Source organism: Camelus ferus, chromosome 17 (genome assembly GCF_009834535.1).
Source record: "Camelus ferus isolate YT-003-E chromosome 17, BCGSAC_Cfer_1.0, whole genome shotgun sequence".
NCBI classification, from domain to species: domain Eukaryota; kingdom Metazoa; phylum Chordata; class Mammalia; order Artiodactyla; family Camelidae; genus Camelus; species Camelus ferus.
Window position 1 is genome coordinate 9778956 of NC_045712.1, and position 20429 is coordinate 9799384.

At 39.2% G+C, this 20429-nt stretch overlaps 1 protein-coding gene across 10 annotated transcripts in view; it reads right to left on the reverse strand.

The window, feature by feature from the left end:
* The window catches only part of MITF (melanocyte inducing transcription factor), a 209513-nt gene that overhangs the window by 130010 nt on the left and 59074 nt on the right, over window positions 1-20429 (reverse strand). The window contains exon 1 of one of the 10 annotated variants that reach the window (XM_032458094.1): window positions 1234-2224. The exons of the other annotated variants lie outside the window; for them this stretch is intronic. Within the exon in view, the coding sequence (XP_032313985.1) occupies window positions 1234-1265 (32 nt within the window). The 5' untranslated portion in view covers window positions 1266-2224. Of the gene's footprint in view, window positions 1-1233; window positions 2225-20429 lie in introns of those variants that run through there. 10 annotated transcript variants of the gene reach the window in all.

Consider the following 20429-nt stretch of genomic DNA (forward strand, 5'->3'; position numbering starts at 1 on the left):
TTAATGTGTTTGTCTAATTCCAAGCTTGTGCCCTTGGCCTCATGTTTCCCTATCTCTTAATGCCCAAACATTAAAAAATAATTGCAGAGACAAATGATCACAGCTGCACTGTTGGTAAATGCCCCAAACTAGAAAACTCCCTAAATGCCCATCAACAAGAGAACAGATAAATACACTGCAGTTAGATTTATTCCGTGAAATACCATATAACAATGAAAATGAATCAACTACAATCACCCACAGCAACACAGATGAATGTCTCAGATGTGATTATGATCAACAGATGCCAGCATAGGCAAGGGCCTACTGTATGACTGTATGACTGATTCCATTTCTATAAAGCAGGAAGCAGGCACACTTTCATCTATGCTGTTAGGAGTCAGGACGGTGGCCACTCTTGGGAGCGGGGAACGATTAAAGGGCCCAAGAAGGGAGCATCTGGGGTACAGATATCATTTGACTGATTGATCTCAGAGCTGAATAACAGGAGTCTAGTTTCTAAAAAATTCATCTTGCTCTGCACTTACAAGTGAGTGCCCTTTCCTCAGAATAGATTACACTTCAATAAAATATTTTTAATCAAAAAACAATGCACCTACTCAAGGCATTTTCTGCTTTATCTTTTTAATGTATTCAGACTCAAATATTCTTTAATAAAGCACATATTGTATTTTTGGAGGCTTCAAGTACAAATGTAAGAAAATAGGGGGAGGACATAGCTTAAGTGGCAGAGTGCAAGGTCCTGGGGTCAATCCCCAGTACCTCCATTAAAATAAATAATAAACAAATAAACCCCAAAAAGAAAATAAATCATTACAGGTTTGAAAGTAAATAGATTGGAAGTGGGAAAAAAAACTGACTAGGAATAAAAAAAAAATGTATCTTGGTGTATTCTTCTGTTCTCTAACTAGATGCATACTCCTGAGAGGAAGGCATTTAACCTCACCTGTGGTCAGTTTGCTCATCCCAAAATGGGAGGAATCAGCCCTGATAATCCTCAGGGCACCTTAGTCTAGTCTACTCTTTTTTCCTGAGTCCTACACTTGCTGCTATCACACTGCTGCAGCACTCACACAGAAAAGGGGAACAAAAGAGCAACTGCTTGCAACCCTATCACATGCTACAAGGGTAGAAGGAAACACACTTGACATGGACATTTAATCAACTTCGGATTATCAGTGTAGATATCACAGCTCTGCAGACAATCCCCAGGAACTGAATTGTACCACTTACCGCTGGGTCCCACAGCAGCCTCGTCCACACATCCTGAAGCTCTCACAGAAAGCAGAACGTTCAGTTTGTCAGACACCATCTTCTGTGGAACTGTTTACTCTCGGCTCATCAGAACCATGAACCTCCTCCTTTACTACAGATAATTGCAGATTTCCAGTTTTTCCTAAGACTTGGTCATTCAACCAGAAGAACACAAAGAAATGTATACGAGCATATACATTCTTATTTCATGCTCCTTTGTACAAATCCTTTAGACTCTGTTACCTACTTACTTCTTGTAAGAACAGAACCTAATTCTGCTGATGGGACCCTGTATCCTTCTGGGTCCAGTCAGGAGAGGGGAACCACACAGCAGTACTTTGAATGGGGAAAGTTTAATATAAGGAATTATTAACTATAACAGCTAGTAAGAAGTAAATAGAACCTTAAAGAATATACAAATGGCAGGTATAAGGAGCAGAAGCCAGGTGAGCGCACACACCTGCTGCAGGAAGGAGACCGCCTTCCTCTTGTAATGTCTCTCCAGGGCCCTCACCTGACAAAGCTCAATATCAGGCCAGTCGGCACAGGAAAAACATTCAGAATCCAGATCCATTGTCACACAGCAGGTAACAGAGGGTGAATAAACCTGAGAGACAATAAATTGATAACTAACCACACACCCTATAGGAAGCAATTGCCGTAAATTCTAATAAGCCAACATCCTACATGCGTGCTACAGATATTAACTTCATCCTGGGAGTACTACCCTGGTTAAAGGTAACAAAACTGACTTGGAGAGAAATTCTTGTTAAGAGGCAAGCAAGCCTGATAGCAGCAGGAATAACAGAACTACTTCCGAGGCAGGTGCAGGGCTCTAATTTCCTGGGATACATCTAAACTGTCTTCTTTTTACGCCTTTTTTTTCCCCTGAGTTTGTCGCAAATCACTTTTTAACGGTCCTTAGCCTGGCACAGCACTAATAATACCAATGTTCTGACAAACGATGACGGAGTTCAAATATCAAATCGCTCACTGAGCCATAAATAACGTTGCTCATATTCTGACCTTTGCTTAGCTGTTCACACGCATGTGGTGACTGTTCTGTAAGAGGATAATTCCAGGCCTGTGTGTCTGTCCTTCGTGGCCTTCTGTCCAAGCTCTGGTCCTTCTGCGAACCAGAGTGCAGGCCGGGGAGGGCATCTTCGGAACCAGAACAGAAATCACACTCCACTACTCACATGCTCAGGAGAGCAGGATTAATGGTCAGGTAGTGCCACAAAGGATTCCAGCAACAGGACAGATTCAAAATAAAACCAACAGTGGTTAATTAAACTCGCTAAGGAGCAAATCACCAAATGCAGGCTTTTCAGAGAGCATCAGGTCTGGGGAAGGGCCTTGATGCTAGAAGAAGTAAAACAAATCGTGACCCCTATTTCCAGAAGAGAGGGGGGTAGGAAGCATAAAAGACTTAGGTTCAAAACCCAACTATATGCTACATACAAGCAACTAGCCTTAAGTAGAAGGACACAGAAAAGCTGACTGAAAGGGAAGGATGGAAATAAGTATTCCTGGTGAAGACCAACCTAATTTAGGACTCAGTGAGCTTGAGTTGAAATCATGAATTTCAGTTGGGGCTAAAAGAGATCTGGGGAAAGAAATAACATAGAAAATAAGGAAATCACAGGGAAAAGCAAACAACGTTTTGTGCTTATGTGTGGGCGGAGGGGGATGGGGGTGAACGCAAAGTCTGGGAAATAACTTAGTCACCGTTTCACAGCACGGCCCACGGAAGGAGGAGGAGAGGGCGAGGCACACAGCTCCCTCTGTTGTGCCCCATCTCACACTCAGCCGCTCTGTCCGCCCGGGACTTAATCTTCCAGTTTCCTATTTCCACTGGGTGTGCTCAGGTTTGGTCTTTCTTCCTCCACAGGAAGGTAAGCTTTGTGAAGACAGGAATATCTTTATTTTTTTTAACTTTATTCCCTAGTATCTAGAACAGTGCTAGGAACAGAACAAATACTCAAGAAATATTTTTTGGGTGAATTAATCAAATCCAAGAAAAGAAGTTTTACTTGATTATACATCAAGTTATCATGTTATCTAGCAAGCACATTCTAAACCAAGGGCAGTAAATATTTTAGGCTTTGTGAGAGCCATACGGTCTCTGGTGTATGGTTTTTATTTTTGTTTTTACCTTAAATGGTTGAAAACAACTACTAATTGCAAAAGCCACTCTTGGTTCTATGGCTATACATGTACACACACACACACACACACACACACACACACACACACACACACACGCCATCAAGACAATGTGGCTTGTACTTTGCTTTCATGGATAGATTTTTTTTCTTTCCTATTCTACATGGAGAATTCAGGAGCTAATATTAGCCTTGTTGCTATACACTTATGTTTCTTTTAATTTTTTCAATCTAAGTCTAATTTCTATTGAAGGAAAACCATGGATTCAAGGGCCTGAAACAATTTAATGGAAAGCGAGTAAGTTGCAGGACTGCAGCAGAGCGGCCACCTCGAGTCCGAGCACCAGGTTTCTGCCATCTCTCACTGTTCCCCAGACATCCTGCCCATTCGATTTTAGGTTTCAGCAACTTCATTAGTTTTCTGGGCTTTATGACTCAAGCTTAGAGGGTGGGGGAGAGGGCAGCGACCCATAAAACAAAGGCTTCAATGTCTCCAGAAGCTGAGAAAATCCCAGCATTGTTAGGGCAGGCACTATTTATAACCCGCTTCATGTGCACGCTCCTGAATGCATTTTCTACGGCGAGTAACTGACCTACCCTCTGCGTTCCCGGCTTTCGCAATGGTGAAGAGGGCAAGGCGCTAAAAGTCTGACGACTGAAGGGGACAAAAATGAACTCGCTAGCACTGCTTTGTAACATCCGGCGTCATGGGACAGAATTAAAAGGTTCCCGTTTTTGACTCACCTTTGACAAGAAAGTGCCTCATTGCTATGAGCTTTGAGCTGAAGTTACTGGAAAAATGTAGGGCCGGAAAATATCCTACAATGAGGCTTTAAGGAAAAAAAAAAGTTATGGAAAACCTCATCTAACTTTTTTCCAGAAAAACGCACACGCACAGGGACAGATGCCAAGCAGTCTTACTGAATGTGTGTATGTATGCCCTCTAATTACACGTTCCTATTTCTATGTTTTCGCTTTTAATCTCCTGCACCCGGGTAGGGTTCCTTGGAAAGACGTCTTGATGCGCTGCTGTCCAAAGTGCAGGGGATGGGCCGCCCAGCCTCCCCGCAGAAGCTCTGCGCTGGCTTATGACAATGGACTCTGCAAGCCCTGCACATTCACGGAGCCCAAGTTCATTTTCTCCTGTGCCAGTTCCATCACATCCCCTGGGCTCACAAAGAGGTTTTACCAGGCCATCGGAACCCAAGAGGGGGTGAACATTTTTGTCCTGGTAGAAACTTAAAATAGGGCTTAAAAATAAAACAATGGGAATGAATTTTTAGCTCTGCAAAGTTCTTAGTTTCTAAAACTTCTTTCACAACTGAAACAAAAAAAAATCCTACTCTTGCTTTTATTCCTACATTTAAACTGCAAGTTCTTAAGAAACTAATTTACAAACTCCAAGGTTTTAGATACACATTACTATATATAAAATAGATAAACAACAAGGATCTTCTGTGTAGCACAGGCAACTGTATTCAATTTCTTGTAATAACATATAATGGAAAAGAATCTGAAAAGAAAAAAAAAGTATGTATGTATATATACAAAACAGAATTGCTTTGCTATATACCTAAAACATTGTAAATCAACTACACTTCAATAAAAAAATTTTTAAAAGGTTTTAAAAATTCCAAGGTCTTAATTCCATATCTGAGCTGACATATTTCAAAGTGCACAGTCATGTCAAAGTGACAGTGGGACCAAGTTTCATGTACATCCCCAGGGAAGATTCTCCCCAAAACAGCACTTTTTACTGAAAATATAAAGCAAGCCACATACATAAATTTAAATTTTCTAGTAGCCGTATTAAAAAAAGAGAAACAGGTGAAATTAATTTTACCTTATTTAACCCAGTGAGCCCCAAATATTATTTCAACATTAATCAAAATTAAAAATTATTAATGAAAGTTTTTTTATACAAAATCTGGTGTGCCTTTTATACTTAGAGCATATCTCATCTTGGACGAGTCACATTTCCTGTGCCCACAGCCACATGTAGCCAGTGCTACCATATTGGACAACACAGCTCTAAAGGCTTCTCTCAGGCATCATGGAGTTCACTCTTCCAACCCAGAAAGTCCTAGTTGCAATGACAAGGCTATCATTGGGAGAAGAAGATATTCTGAGAACTGCCTCAACTTCTTGGACAAGTTCACACTCGGGCCTCACTCTCTGGCACGTCCACACTTCGGGCCATCTGTTACAATGGAACAATGCCCACCCGAAAGAGGTTACCAGCTCCTAGAACCAGACCTGCAACCACAGCAAGAAGAAATATCCTAGCTTAAGCAGTTCCAAATCCTGAACTTCTGAACTTCCATTTTCCCAGGTGCTGCATCTGGACATTTAGCAGGGCTTAAATTAGTACCATTTTTGAGATGCTGTCTTTGATGGAGGGGAAAAAAACAAGGCTGAATCTTTTTTAGGATGGGCCTTTAAGGAATGAAGGTTAAAAGAAACACAAGCTAACAATGCAAGAGACACTGAGCCTTTTACACGGCGTTTAAAAAAAAAACAAATCACGACTTAGAAAGTCTCTTCAGTGTGAACCTTCATTTCCATCACACCCTCAACTGCACAACTGCAGGTGCTTTTCCTAAACCATTATAGTGTTCTTATGTACATACATAGATATCTTTTTCCTCTTCAAGGTGAATCTTACTAAAAGTTCAACCTATTAATGACTCAGGATTAGGAACAGAGGAGCCAACAAATGCCACTTTTCATTTGAAACACTCAGACTTCTTTGATTTTTTCCAAGCCATGTGCTACTTGTAAGAAAAATTTAAATCAATTTGTAAAAGAAAATGAACCTATTTCAATGCCCACAGACTCTAACATTACTTCTCTGACTTTAAAATATACCTTTTACAATGAGGTACCACCTCACACCAGTCAGAATGGTCATCATTCAAAAGTTCATAAATGATAAATACTGGAGAGGCTGTGGAGAAAAAGAAACCTTCCTACAATATTGGTGAGAGTGTAGTTTGGTGCAGCTGTTACAGAAAACAGCATGGAGATTCCTCAAAAGACTAAAAATAGATTTACCATATGATCCAGCAATCCCACTCCTGGGCATATATCCAGAGGGAACCTTAATTCAAAAAGACACATACACCCCAACGTTCATAGCAGCACTATTTGCAATAGCCAAGACATGGAAACAACCCAAATGTCCATCGACAGATGACTGGATACAGAAGTTGTGGTATATTTATAGAATGGAATACTACTCAACCATAAAAAATAATAAAATGCTGCCATTTGCAGCAACATGGATGGACCTGGAGATTGTCATTCTAAGTGAAGTAAGTCAGAAAGAGAAAGACTAAAACTATATGATATCACTCATATGTGGAATCTTTAAAAAAAAAAAGATAAACAAACTCATTTACAAAACAGAAGGAGATTCACAGACATAGAAAACAAACTTATGGTTACTGAGGGAGAAGGAGGTGGGAAGGGATAAACTGAGAGTTTGAGATTTACAGATACTAACCAATATATATATAATAGATAAACAACAAGTTCCTATTATATAGCACAGGGAACTATATTCAGTAACTTGTAGTAACCTATGGTGAAAAAGAATATGAAAATGAATATATGTATGTTCATGTATGACTGAAGCATTGTGCTGTACACAAGAAATTGACACAACACTGTAAACTGACTATACTTCAATTAAAAAAAAAATATATATATATATACACACACACACACACACACAGAGCAGCATTCTGGACTCTTGAGCGTAACTTTATATTCTGGAACAGTCTTGGGGTAAGACACAATAACTGAATTTTATAATCACATTCCCAGAAACATCCCCAAAAGCCTTGATTTAACATGAACCAAGGCACTAAAGCAAAGAGCTTTTGTTCCAACTTGAACACTGTTGTTATTCTATTTGTTTTTAAGATATGTATCAAACATACAGAGAAGAATCTAACAAAACCCCTCATAAGCATCATCCAGATCTTAAGATGTTATTCCAAATATCTAATTTGATTTTTTCAGAAATAAAATATCAGATTCAATTTAAGACCGTTTAGTATTCCTGCCTGTTCTCTCTCCCACCCATTTCTCTCCTCAGAAAAGAAATGCTTTTCTGAAATTGCTGTTTCTTTCCAAACCACGTTTTTCATACATGACATACACACACATGTTCATTACGAGTATAGGTATATGGTAACATTCTACACATATTTTAAAACTTGACCTAAGTGAGAGCTATCCTATCCATCATATCGCAATTTATATAATTAATTTAATAGTTTTTTTTAAACATGCACATCAGGATTATTTGAAGGGGTAAGACAGCTGTTTACAGTTATGGAACATTTCAGGTGTACCAAAAAGAATGAGGACAAATATAATAAATACACCCGTCACACAGCCTAAGAAATAAAACATTAAAGATATAATCAGGTTGATTTTTCAAAGGCATTTTGCACAAAGTCTTTGGGAGTTTTGTGTCCCTCAAGGCTGTGTGAGTAATCTCAGAACAAGCATCAACTCTTCCAGCCGCCACGGCTAGAAGTCATTAATGACTTTTTCTGTAACTTCTCTGACAATCTTACAAGCAGAGAAAAGGAAAATGTCTATGTTCTCCTTGATTCTGTCACACTTCGGAGACAATTCATTGCCATAACACTTGTAGCACCTTGACTTTCTAATATAATAGCATTTTTTCCCAGTAACACCCTCACTTAATGATGCAAACAGAGCCCAGTACCACCACCCTCATTACCATCATCATCATCATCATCATCAAAGAATAAGCCTTAATATATGTCACAAGTTACACTAAGCATTTTACTTGCACTATTAAAACTAGTGCTCATAAAACCCTAGTGAATTAGATATTTTTATGTCCATTCTGCAGATAAGGCAACTAAGTGAGAGAGACGTTAACAAACCTCCAAAGATGAAAAAGAGTAAATGCTGGAGACTAACTCTGAACTTTGATTCTCATCCCCTGATCTTAACCACTACATAAAAATTACATCAGGAAAAAATTACACTTTCAATCATGCAGAGTAACTGGTACCAGATGACCTCTCCCCACTGTAACTAACTAGAAAATCAGAAAAAAAATACATGAAACAACAGTTTTCAGTCACTAAACAACAGGCATTTCATGACTGTGAATCCGAAGGAAGAGAAACAAAAGAAACGAGCAACAGAGCTAGCTAATCAGCATTCTGTCTAGAAGTACTTTCCAGATTGTGAGGCAGAGGGAGAAGCTGAGCAGAGCAGAGCAACCCCAATGAGTTGAGAAGAAAAGGTTGGAATTCGGGGAGAATGAGGTGACTGGAATCTGTAGGACAGAGTACAAGAAAGGAATGAGCTATGTAAAAAGAGAAATCTAGAAATCTTTGTATGGGTCTCCCTATATCTTTAGCTAAAGAGCAATATACCTAAGCAGAGGGTGAGATTCTGCAAAGCTGGGCAAAGACAAACACCAGAGGAAAATAACTACCAGGAAAAAAACCTCTACTGGGAAGCCCTCCACTGAACAGCTTTCAGAGCTCACAAAGGGCTGGGGGCAGTCAAGGTCCAACCTGCCAAAGTGCAGACTTCATTAAACACATATGGCATTTAGTAGACACTCCAGAAAGGCCATACCTTGAGAGCCAGGGATAAACCAAGCCTACAATAAGGATACCCAAGATCCTCTGTCACAAAGACTAAAAATAACCTCAAAAGAATCAAGCTGATTCCCCAAGTAAATTAACTGCCTGCCAGGACATAATGCAATACTTCTTAAAAGAGGTAACAAAATCCAGAGACACCACAGTGTAACACTCACAGTGACCAGCATCTAACAAAATATTACTAGACACGTGGGCAGGAAAGACTGACCTCAGCAGGCCTGGGTTGCTCAAACCCCGCACTTTCCAAAGGAAGGCCTCTCTTCAGGATGGACATTCACTGGCTTCTAGGAGATAACCTCTGAGCCCTTGGAATATTCTGCTTGGTAAGAGTGTTTTTGTAGGTCTGAGGTCTTGAGTCACATCGTCTTGTGGTGAACATCTCTCTTTGTATGCCTGAGGCCTTGGGCCATACTATACCAATTTACTACAAAACTTTATCCTAGAAAAGTTTTCCTCCCTTTTGTTCCCTCTTTAAACTTTTTTTCTAACTTTTCCTAACTTTTGTGATTTAGGGTGCATACTTGTTTTTGCTGGGGTAGGGAGAGCGGGGAGTGGAGTACAGTCTGAGTAGCTGAGATCAGTCACACGGGCCTGGCATGACCTCCAAAAAGATTTCCAGACACCAAGGCTCAGGTGAACATCTTTGGTTGGCAATACTTTGCATGTGTTACTACACACTGTTGCTGGAAAATTAAGTGAATCTCGATGTGACTCCATTGAGAAGGGACTGTTACTACACACTGTTGCTGGAAAATTAAGTGAATCTCGATGTGACTCCATTGAGAGGGGACACCTGAAAGTATTACTGTATCTTGTTCCTAAACGCACCAATAGATTAATAGCTGGCCCATCTCTTTGGATATAAAGATACCAAAATTTCAGACTACACAGAAAAATGGTAGTAAAATTGACAGGTTAAAAATACAGAATGGGAAAAGACTTACTGAATGAGTCAATGAATCAAAACTTAAGTTATACTTTATAATAAACAACACTACAAAGCCAGGTCATCAGACACTGTGAATGCATCAAACTATAAATCAAAAAATAAATAATTAATCAATTAATTTAAAAATAGATAAATAACAAGGTCCTACTGTATAGCACAGGGAACTATATTCAGTACCTTGTAATGACCTATAATGAAAAAGAATATAAGAAGGAATATATATATTTTTATATTATACACACACATATATGTATAAATGAATGAATATGCTGTACATCAGAAATTAACACAACATTGTAAGATCAACTATACTTCAATTAAAAAAAAAAAAAGGTCAATGGAGAATTGATTTTTCGAGAGGGATATCAAGAAGCTATCCTGTCACACAGTGACCTGACCAAAGGTATGTAACTCTTCTACTAGTTTCTGTGAGGCAATCATATACCATTTAACCCACAGACAGAAGGTCAGACAAAACAATACTCAACCACAATGTTAAGTATCTAGTATCTTCCAGGGACACTTAACACCCAATGGCCCTCCATTAAATTTCTGTAGTTAATGTGTCCCTAGAAAATAATGGACTAGCAATCCTCTTTCAGTGCCCTGTTACAGTATTTTATCTATGATCCTTAAGTATTTTCACTTTTTGTTCAAAACACCAACCAAAAAAAAAATAATAATAATAAAAATAAAATAAAGACACCCTCTGAAAATTACTGATTCTCCACTGAACTTAATTCTATAAACCCTAATCAACTTGTCAGTAAATTTCTTAAAAGAAGACTATTGCATCCTCCATCCATACATCACTGGAAATAATAAACCTCATGCCTTTTAAAGAAATCTTAAATATTTGGCAGTAAGGTAACTCCATAGAAGCTGCTAATGATTCAAGCAACATGTGGTCCAATGTCAGATCTATGAGCAGCATTTGATGACCTTCCTTTTCCACTAAAGTAAGAGAAAACAATTTGGAATACAAGGAAAAATAACCTAGGTCTTTCTGGTGGTAAAATCTACAAAAATCCTTATACTTTTGCCTCTGATATAAAATGAATTTGTAAGTGGCTCCAAATAAAGGAATGATATTGAAGTCCAAATATATTGGGAAATGTAACAGCACTTCCACGACAGAGAATTATTCCACTTGGTGTAAATGAACGCATAAATGATAGCAAAGACCTATGACCAATCTAATCTTCCTTTCATTTTTTTTAACCTTATCTTTCTTCAGTTTCTCAACTGTGTCAATGAAAAGTTATCTTGTAGAGTAAGGTAGAAAGATGAGGAAATCCTGTCTGAGTCAGGTTTCCAAATGTTCACTGCAGGGCCAATTTCCCTCAGCCCTGAACTCTGGACACCCTTACAATTCCCATCATAAACCTCTCCCATTGTCTCCCCAGCCCACTGAGTGGCAGACAACAAAATGATTTTAGGATGTGCCAACAGAGAACAAGAAGGAAACCAACCAGCTAAATTGTTTGCATGCATGACCCAATTCTTGCTCCTCACTGAACCCAGAGAAAAATAGTAACTTTTGTTATTAACTTAATAATACACAGAACTCTTTTACCCATGTTTGCAACAGAACCTCATGAAAAATATTGAACTGTATCTAAAAGTATTAGAAAAAACCCTATGAGATAAGTTAGACAAGAAATAATTAGAAATTCTAAGGATGAAATAATAAGCAGTGAAAGAAAAATCAAGCTGTGGAAATTTAAAATGGACAGAAGGAAAGAAATACTTTATTTAGAGTTAAATCAATACTTTAAAACTTTGTCCTTCAGGCATATTTTATCATTCAGCCTCTTTTCTCTACTATCTCTTTCTCTGAGAGCTAACATCTCAAAACTTGCCTTCTCCAAATCTCAGTTAACAAGGCAATCCCCTCACTGACATGCCCTTTTACCTTTTCAAAGCATTTCCACAACTGTAATCTAACTTTTCACTACACCATCCCTAGGAGATTGCACCATTCCCGTTTTAGACCAGCCCACTAGTGTCAAGCACCTTGGAGAAGGTCACTGAGCTATTCTGGGACAGAGCTGAGACTCTAACTTACTACCCTCATTCCTTCCACAACATGGCACTATTCTGCTCATTCTACCTACCCCATTTCTAATTTTATCATTGCCCCATTTGTTTCCCCAAAGTTTCTACTAACCTAATGTTCTACTCAAAGCATACGAGGTCGCAAAGGACAGAAACTCATTGAGGGGAGCACGAGGAAGAAGAGATGATAAAGACACAGCAGGCCACATCACAGGTGTCTGAGGACAGAAATTGCACAGCCAGGGCCCTGGGGACGGGAACTGAGATGAGGTCAGAGACAAAGCCCTCCTTGCTGTCTGTCTCATGGATCATCTAGGTGCATTCTCATGAAATCTGTGCCCCATCTTGCACATCTGCTCTATGAGGTTCTCTTTACACAGTTGGCTTCAGTCCATACGTGGTCCAAGGTTATCATCAAGCTCCCCACCCAGTCCTCATCCTTCCATGCTTCATGGACTATAGTCATGTTTGTATCTTATTCAAACTCCCTCAAGAGTGAGTTAGCTGTCTGTTGGCCAGATCATGGTCTGGCAGGCTTCAGCTGGATGTCCACCACTGGTTTGATCTGCTACGGGGAAGGTGAAGAACAAGACAGCAGGTCAGGAAACCATCCTGGTAACAGGTAACTTACAGACTGGGCACTAAAATCATAGATTATAGCAGAGCAAAAGGCTGGTACTGACATTTAACTGTATCCCTCATTCTAAGGATGAGAATACCAAGCTCTGCACGGTAAAGTGACAAGGGGACCCAGACACACTGCGGCAGCCACTGCCTACAGTCCACATCACTGGTCCTCTGAAGCCACGTATTTTATTCTGAAACTGATCACTGAAATTGTTCAATCCACAGTTAATGACAGAGCTCCTCTCACATCAAGCCATATATCCTGATACACAAATAGCAAATCTATCATTAACCATAATCTGTAAATACTCACCAAAGATTCCTACCTTTAAAACTACATCTCAACCACAGCTGCCCATTAGAATTACCTGAGGAGCTTTTTTAAAAATACCAGTGCTGCTGTCTCCCACTAGACCAACTGTATCAGAATCTCTGAGGACAGCCTCCTGACACTGGTAATGAGTTTTTTTAAAGGTTCCCCCAGTCATTCTTATGTGCAGTCAGAGTTCAGAATCACTGCTTTAGAATCTTAAAATTAATGTGCAATTATACCTACAGAAATTCTTCAACATCTCTAATTTAACTCAAATTCAAAATCTGGAAAATTCTCAAATAAGTTAACAACATATTTTAGATTACAAGTTTGAGGCAAATGTTGGATAGCAACAATTAGAACTACTGATTTATTGACCATCTATAATGTGCTTTACAAATAGGAAGTAGAACATAAGCCCCATGAGGGTAAGGAATTCATGCTGTTCTCTGTCACATCCCCAGCGTCTAACACAGTGCCTTGTACACTGCAGATGCTTAATATTTGTTAAACAAATAAATGAATGAATGATCTTACTTATCTCTCACAGTGACCTGTGAAGGTAGGCTTTATTATTTCCTTGTCAGTAATAAGGATTTTTAAGCTAAGAAGACTCTAATAAACTTAAAGTAACACATGGGCTGCACTTATCATACAGATAATGTTGAAATTACATGTCTTTTCAGGGAATTAAAACTGATCTTTTGATCCGAGATCAAAAAATGGTACATTAAAAAGTTACTTTTTAAAACATACTTTAAATAATAGAGTTACCTGCTCTGTAATTTAATTTCAAAAACTGAGCATATTGCCACCAAACAGATCTTTTTGGTCTGTCCAAATGCATCCTGGACAGCAAGCCAAGGAACCCTGCTTATGGCAAACACAGTTTAAACTTAAGCCACATATCTAACTCAATGTGTATAAAGTTTCAAGAACTCAATGGAAAAAAATTAACCACACTTAACCTACATTATGATTCAATGCTTAGTCAAGTAGTGAGTTGGCAAGTAGCAGTCAAAGCCACCTGAATTATTCCTGAACACTGGTCTCAGTCATTCCCAGTATCAAATCCTGCAATGTGGTATCAAAATCTGTACTAAGCTTTTGAAACATAATATCCAAAATTTTCTGACTAGCTAATGCCAGGCTGGGGATGAAAGACCAAAGTTAGATAAATATGCTCAGAACACTCAACTTTACAAATTAAAAAAAAGAAAAGAAAATTTCTAACAACATCATTCTTCACCTCTGGTCAAGCAAGAAAAAAAAAAAAAAGACTGCTAATGGAAACTGGATCTCTCTATATAAACTGGGGTAGAAATGTCACAATTTGCTGAGATCAAAGAGCCAAGCAAAAGCAGCAAAGAGAAATCTGTCAAAAACCCTGTGCTGCTTCTTATTTCACTGAAACAATAGTTTTAGAAGAACATTCAAGGTACCATCTCAAGAATTTTAGGATGCCACAAAATTGGTATTTAATATCCAAGGAGTAACCAGCATGTTCCTTATGTCAATGTAAATGTTGATGTTCTCAGCATAGCATCTGAACTAAGATTGCAAGATAGCCCCAGAGACAGGCCTGGTTCAGCTGTTGCTACAAAGTGTGCCCACGTGTCAGCAGTAAAGGCAGAACGAACGAAACACAACCCAGAGTGTAGACGGGGAAGCAAACTACTACGAACAACTACTATTTCGTCACTAGGCAAATATGTAAATAACAGTGTCAGCCTGATGCTACAGCACGTGCAAAAGCAAAAGTCTTCTACCCATAACATCATGGCCTACAAAGAAAGATATACTTAGTTCCCTGTTGTTTCTGCACAGTCACGTGACCCTGTGGGTTTTTATTTTTAATTCGTAAGCTCTCTTACATCATACTTTAATATGAGCAACGGCCTTATAAAAGAGCCATGGAATAAACTAGTTGGGTCCAATGTCTAAGATGCACCTTGACCATAGATGAAGCATCTGGAAATCCTTACCTTCACTCCTTCAGTGCACTAGGGTATTATTTAGAAAATTATTGTTCTAACGTCCTAAATGATACCTTGGTCATGGCTAATTGAGGAGAGATCAGGGTAAGAAGTCAATGACACAGCAATACTGGTTGGGATCCTACTATTTAGTTCAACTCTTGCATAAGGATGTACAAAGCTGTACTCTGCCTCCCCGGACACACTTCATTCTTTGTGGGATACTTCCGCCATGCGCTACATAGTACGCTGTTGATACCAAACAATTAAGATAGTTTCTGAGTTTCTGACTTCTCATGAACTATCTCCAGTCACTCAGGGACGATCTCAGAAGTCAGTGTGGCTAGCTCTATCTGTTCTATGATTTCTGCCCAGTGCTTCCCATTTTTAACGTATAAAACAGGCTGACTGGACACAAGAAAACCATACACTCTTATAGGTGGGCACAAAAGAATTTTAAATCCCCTTCATTCCCTATAAGACTCTGTTTCCAAGTCCCTTTGAGTTTTGCTTCTAAATACCTCTCAAGTCCAATCATTTGCTCCAACTCCACTGTTACCACCCTAGTTAAAGTCACCATAGTCTCTGGGTTGGACTAACACAAAAACTATCTCACCACTCTCCCCAGGTTTCCTTCTGCCCCAGCCCTGCTTTATCACACTCATCCCTGCTCAATCTCTTCCTCACTGGAGCCCAAGAGATCTTTTCAAAAACCAAACTTGATCACATGACCCATCCACCTAGTTAACCCCCTCCCTACTTTAAATTCTGTAATGGCTTCCCATTTTGGTTCAGGGGGACACCTAAATCCTTCCCAGGGCAGTCCAGGCCCTGCGTGGTGTGCTTCCACCAAGCTTCCGGGCCTCACCCAGCACATGCCCCGCACCGAGGCCCATGCCTGAGTCACTCTTGTCTTACCATTCCCGGAACACAGCATACTCCCCACCCTAACACCTTCTGCACTTGCTTTTTCCTTCTGAAATATGCTATTAGAACTCAGCACAAAACTTACCTCCTTAGAAAGGCCTTCCCTAACCCCATGACCAGGTCAAATTCCCTTATTATATGGTCTTGTACAATTTTTTACAGCTATAAACTGGTATTTGTTATCTGATTATTGGATTAACCTCCATCTCTTCCACTGACTGTGAGCTCCATGAGGACAAAGACCATGCCTGTTTTCACTAAAGTGACCCCTAAGTCCCAGATTTGCTGAAACAGCCTCAGTTTACACTTGGTGTCATAGAATAATGACTAAATGTGCTACCTTTGCCTCCCAAAGGTATCTGATTAGACTAAAATTTATATGGTTATCCTCGCTTGATTCATCACTGACTCTCCAGTAGCAGCCATATAAAATAATCAGTAAATACTGATTGAACTACTACTGAGTATAAAACCCAATATAATCTTGATATATATTGACATCAAGGGGGAAAAAAAATCTACCACATAGCTTTCCAATATACCAAACTGCTAAGCAGAGAGAACCATCAAATACACAGCCAAGTCTTAATAGTCTTTGGCGTTGAGAATAACTATGCTTAGGTACTAAATACACAATACTTCAGATTAACTCCAGAGAAGCACCATTGTGTGCACGCTGTTCAGAAACGGGTCACTGGAAGACTGACTGCTTTGATGAGGTCAGTACCTCAAAGGCTGTATAAAGAACATTTTGACCCATATCAAGGTATCAAAGTGGTTTATCCGCCACAGAAGTGCAGCAAAAAGTGTTCTGCCTTAATTATTGCACTCAGTACACGAAAGTGTTGCCTGTATGTACACCAGTGTAGACAACCAAGACTTACCACACTCAACCACAGGTGAGGAAGAAATTAAACTACATATCCATTTATTAATTGGCTCTAATCAATATAAAAGGCCTTTGTTGAACAACTACCTTTGACAAGGGAAATGTAAAATTAAGCACAGTTCGTGATCTGCTTTGAATACTAGCCAACATTTGATCATTAATTCCATCAAAGCCATAATGGTTTCGGTGAACTGTCTCCTCACTATAGCTCCAAATCCCCCATTAGTCAGACTGAAGAGGTGAGAGATCCACAGACTAAGGTGATAACATTCCATCCAAGCTCCTCAGGCCTGAGGTGTGCTGTCATCTCTATCATGGCTCCAGAGAACTGCAATGCACCATAGGGATTTTAAAGCAAAGAGAAGTCAGGCGGTAAGACCACCCACCCACAAGCTGGGGGAAGTCATGGAAGTTAAGAGAGAATCCGGCCCAGCTAGAAATACCTTCCTGGGGAGCTTCCCCAAGGAAAGGTAAAGCACTTCAATGGCTTTTCTTTTATGTTGAAAACTCAGAATAATCTATATGCAGACACGATAAAAATCTTCAACGGAGAACTAGACAAGGGATGAAATGTGTAAAACGCTTTTCAAAAGGGAGCTGGGCGTCACAATTTCCATTCATTACTCATTTTACTGGCTGGTATTTTTTCCTGTCTTAATTACACATGGAACCAACCTAACAATAACTGCGGTTTTGATTACAAGTCCATAGGTTCACAGGGCTTTAAGGAAAAGAGCTCTGTCTTTAAACTACCAGAGGTTTGTTCTTTACACAGAGCTTGAGAGAGAAGAGCCTGAGTTCTCAGCAAATGGGTTCAAGGGTCCACCTATAAAGGTCCATAAATCTTATTGCTGTGTGCACAAATTTTTAATGGGCTACATTAATATATTTTTCCAAGAAGGGATCCTTAACTTCAAAGTATAAGTTGGCTCTTGGCCCTCAGTGTTAACAAACATTTTATTATCAGATGAACTCCTCACTAAAAAAAAAAAAAAACTCTCAGTTTAAAGAACAGTAAAATGAATCCCTCAGTTAAAAAAATAGTAAGTTTATTAGTACTGTAAACAGATACCCTGCACCCAAAATTTGTTTTTGCAAGGTAGTTTTCCCACATAGCTTGTTTACATTAGATGGGCTGAATTATAGTAACTCTATATCCATTCTTCTAAAAATGCATCTACTCACTCACCAAATATTTATTGTCTATTATATATCATGAATGTTTGCAGTATTGAGGTACAGTGAACAAAATTAACATTAATCCTGCCCTTACAGCATGTATAGTCTAGCGGAAGAGATGACAATAAACAAGTAAATAAGTAAATGATTAAAATATATGGTTAAAGATGTTCTTAGTCACTATGAAGGAAACCAACAGGTAGCTACGATTTAATGTAACACCAGGTACTCAGGGAAGGCCTCACCTTTTCCCCTCCACCCCAGAAAAAGAAAACAAATCTTTAAATAATCAGAGCTAGTGGGGACTGTATACAGCTTCTTGTTTTTAGCTGAGAGTACCTTTAAAATACCAAGTTACCTTTAAAATTCTAGGGGAAATAGTGAATATTTGTTAAAATATTGATTACTTTTAGATTCTAGTTTCTATCTAATCAAGAACAAAAAAACTGCAAATGGGGAAGAAATAGAGCGGACATTAAGAAACATGTGGCAACAGATGGGTTATTTTTCCCATCTACACTGGTTAGCTGAGAAGGCACAAGGAAATTATAAGGTCAGAAAAAGCTACAAGATGAAATTATGTCATTTTATAGACTCCGTTTCTTGTTGGTTTAAGCAGAACAAGCTTGAAAAGTCAGAGAGTGATTCCTGTAACATCTGTCCCAAGAACACATCCAGAAGATGGCAAGCTTTATTTGAAACCTAGAGTTAAATTCCTAGCAGTACCTGTGCACTAGAGAAGTGGGACCTGCACGTATATCCCAGCATGGTCCCATTGTTCTAACAGGCAGAACAGATTGTTTCAGGGCTTTGCAAATTCAAGGGACAAGATGTGCATGGGAAGGTCTTAGGACTGTGCTGGCCTTGCACAGGATAGACAACACCCCATGGTTTCCTTGCACTCAAAACTCCCTCCCTGGCTGAGGAAGGTCTCTGCCCCTTGGGGCCCCTCTGAGAGCCTTCAGAGGCTCCAGAAAAGCAGAAGAGAAAGAATTTGAAAGTACACGCGTTAGGGCCAAATGAAAAAACTTGCCCTCACATGTTACAGAAGCAAATCACATTTTGAAACTATCCCTTCTTAATTGTGTTTGTGTACGTAAACTTTCCAAAATTCCATTTGGAAGAATACACACAAGAATAATGTCAAGGGCTAATGTGTCTTTTTTAAAGAGACATAACCATAAATAAAAGTATTCAATGTTGGACATGGAAGAATCATAGAGAAAAAAAGTAAAGGATAAATAACAGGGAAAGGGTGAGGGGAGCCAGAATTTTTTTTTTTTTTTCAAAAAGAGGTCTCAATGCCAGGAGTGTGCAGAGGGTTCAAAGAAATTAACTGCCGACATGGGGGGGCCAAGGAGTTGGGGGTGGGGGGTACAAACCAAACTGACAAAATTGATCAAGAAACAAAGTATGATACTACAGGTCATAACAATGATTTACATATTTTTGGAACTTCAGAAAGATGGTAGAGTTGGCCATCCCATAGTGAAGAATTAAGTCACTCAGGGTAGTACGTAGATTTCAACTGTTGAAACAGCTTGGACGACACAAGAGTGACCAGTGGAACCGCTCTGTGGTGCTGACTCAGTGCTTCCTCCTGGACAGCGCAGGGTCCGTCTGCCTCACAGAGTCTTTCTTCTATTTCGATTAGAACAGAACCAGACAGAAAAATAAGCCTAGCTCATCCATGATGAATCTACACTTCTAAGGGACTTCCCAGCATCAAGGAAACTGTTGGCCTCTTCCTCACTAGGGGAAAATTTGTGGTTAACTTAAAAAAAAAAAAAAAAAAAAAGACCGAGCTATTGGGTCAATGAAGTTCATAATGACAATAAGAAGAGTAATAATTCTTGCGTTTTCATGGGATAGAAGTACAAACTGTTGAGCATCAAGGCCTTTGATTTATCTTTTTGAAGGTGTGTGTGTGCGAGCACACGTGCACACTTGCTTCATGTCATTAAAGGAATCTATCAGAATAGAGACATTTTTAAAAAACAGAATTGCTTTATTCCAATCTTTTTTTATAAGGCAAGCATTTATTTTATTTTGAGGGAAATTAGGTCTTTTATGATACTTCCCACAAAACCCAGCAATCTATTTCATACTAAAATAATTAAGAGTAAACCACAGAGCTCAGTCAATATCCAAGGAAGATTCCTCCTTCCCCAAGCATTAACCTCAATTCAAAAAGTCATCTGAAACACAGACCAATACATCTCCTGTTTCTAGAAAGATTTTTACTGGTAATGAGAATGATAAAACTGTAAGTCCTTTCTGAGGGTTATACAAGGATTTATGGGAAACCAAAGAGAAGATGGATTTCCTTGAGTGTACAGTGCCAGGACCAAACACAGTTCTTAGCAAGGAGATGCCAGTGGCATAAATGTATCTGAGAAGTCAATGAATCAACAAAGGTTAATGTG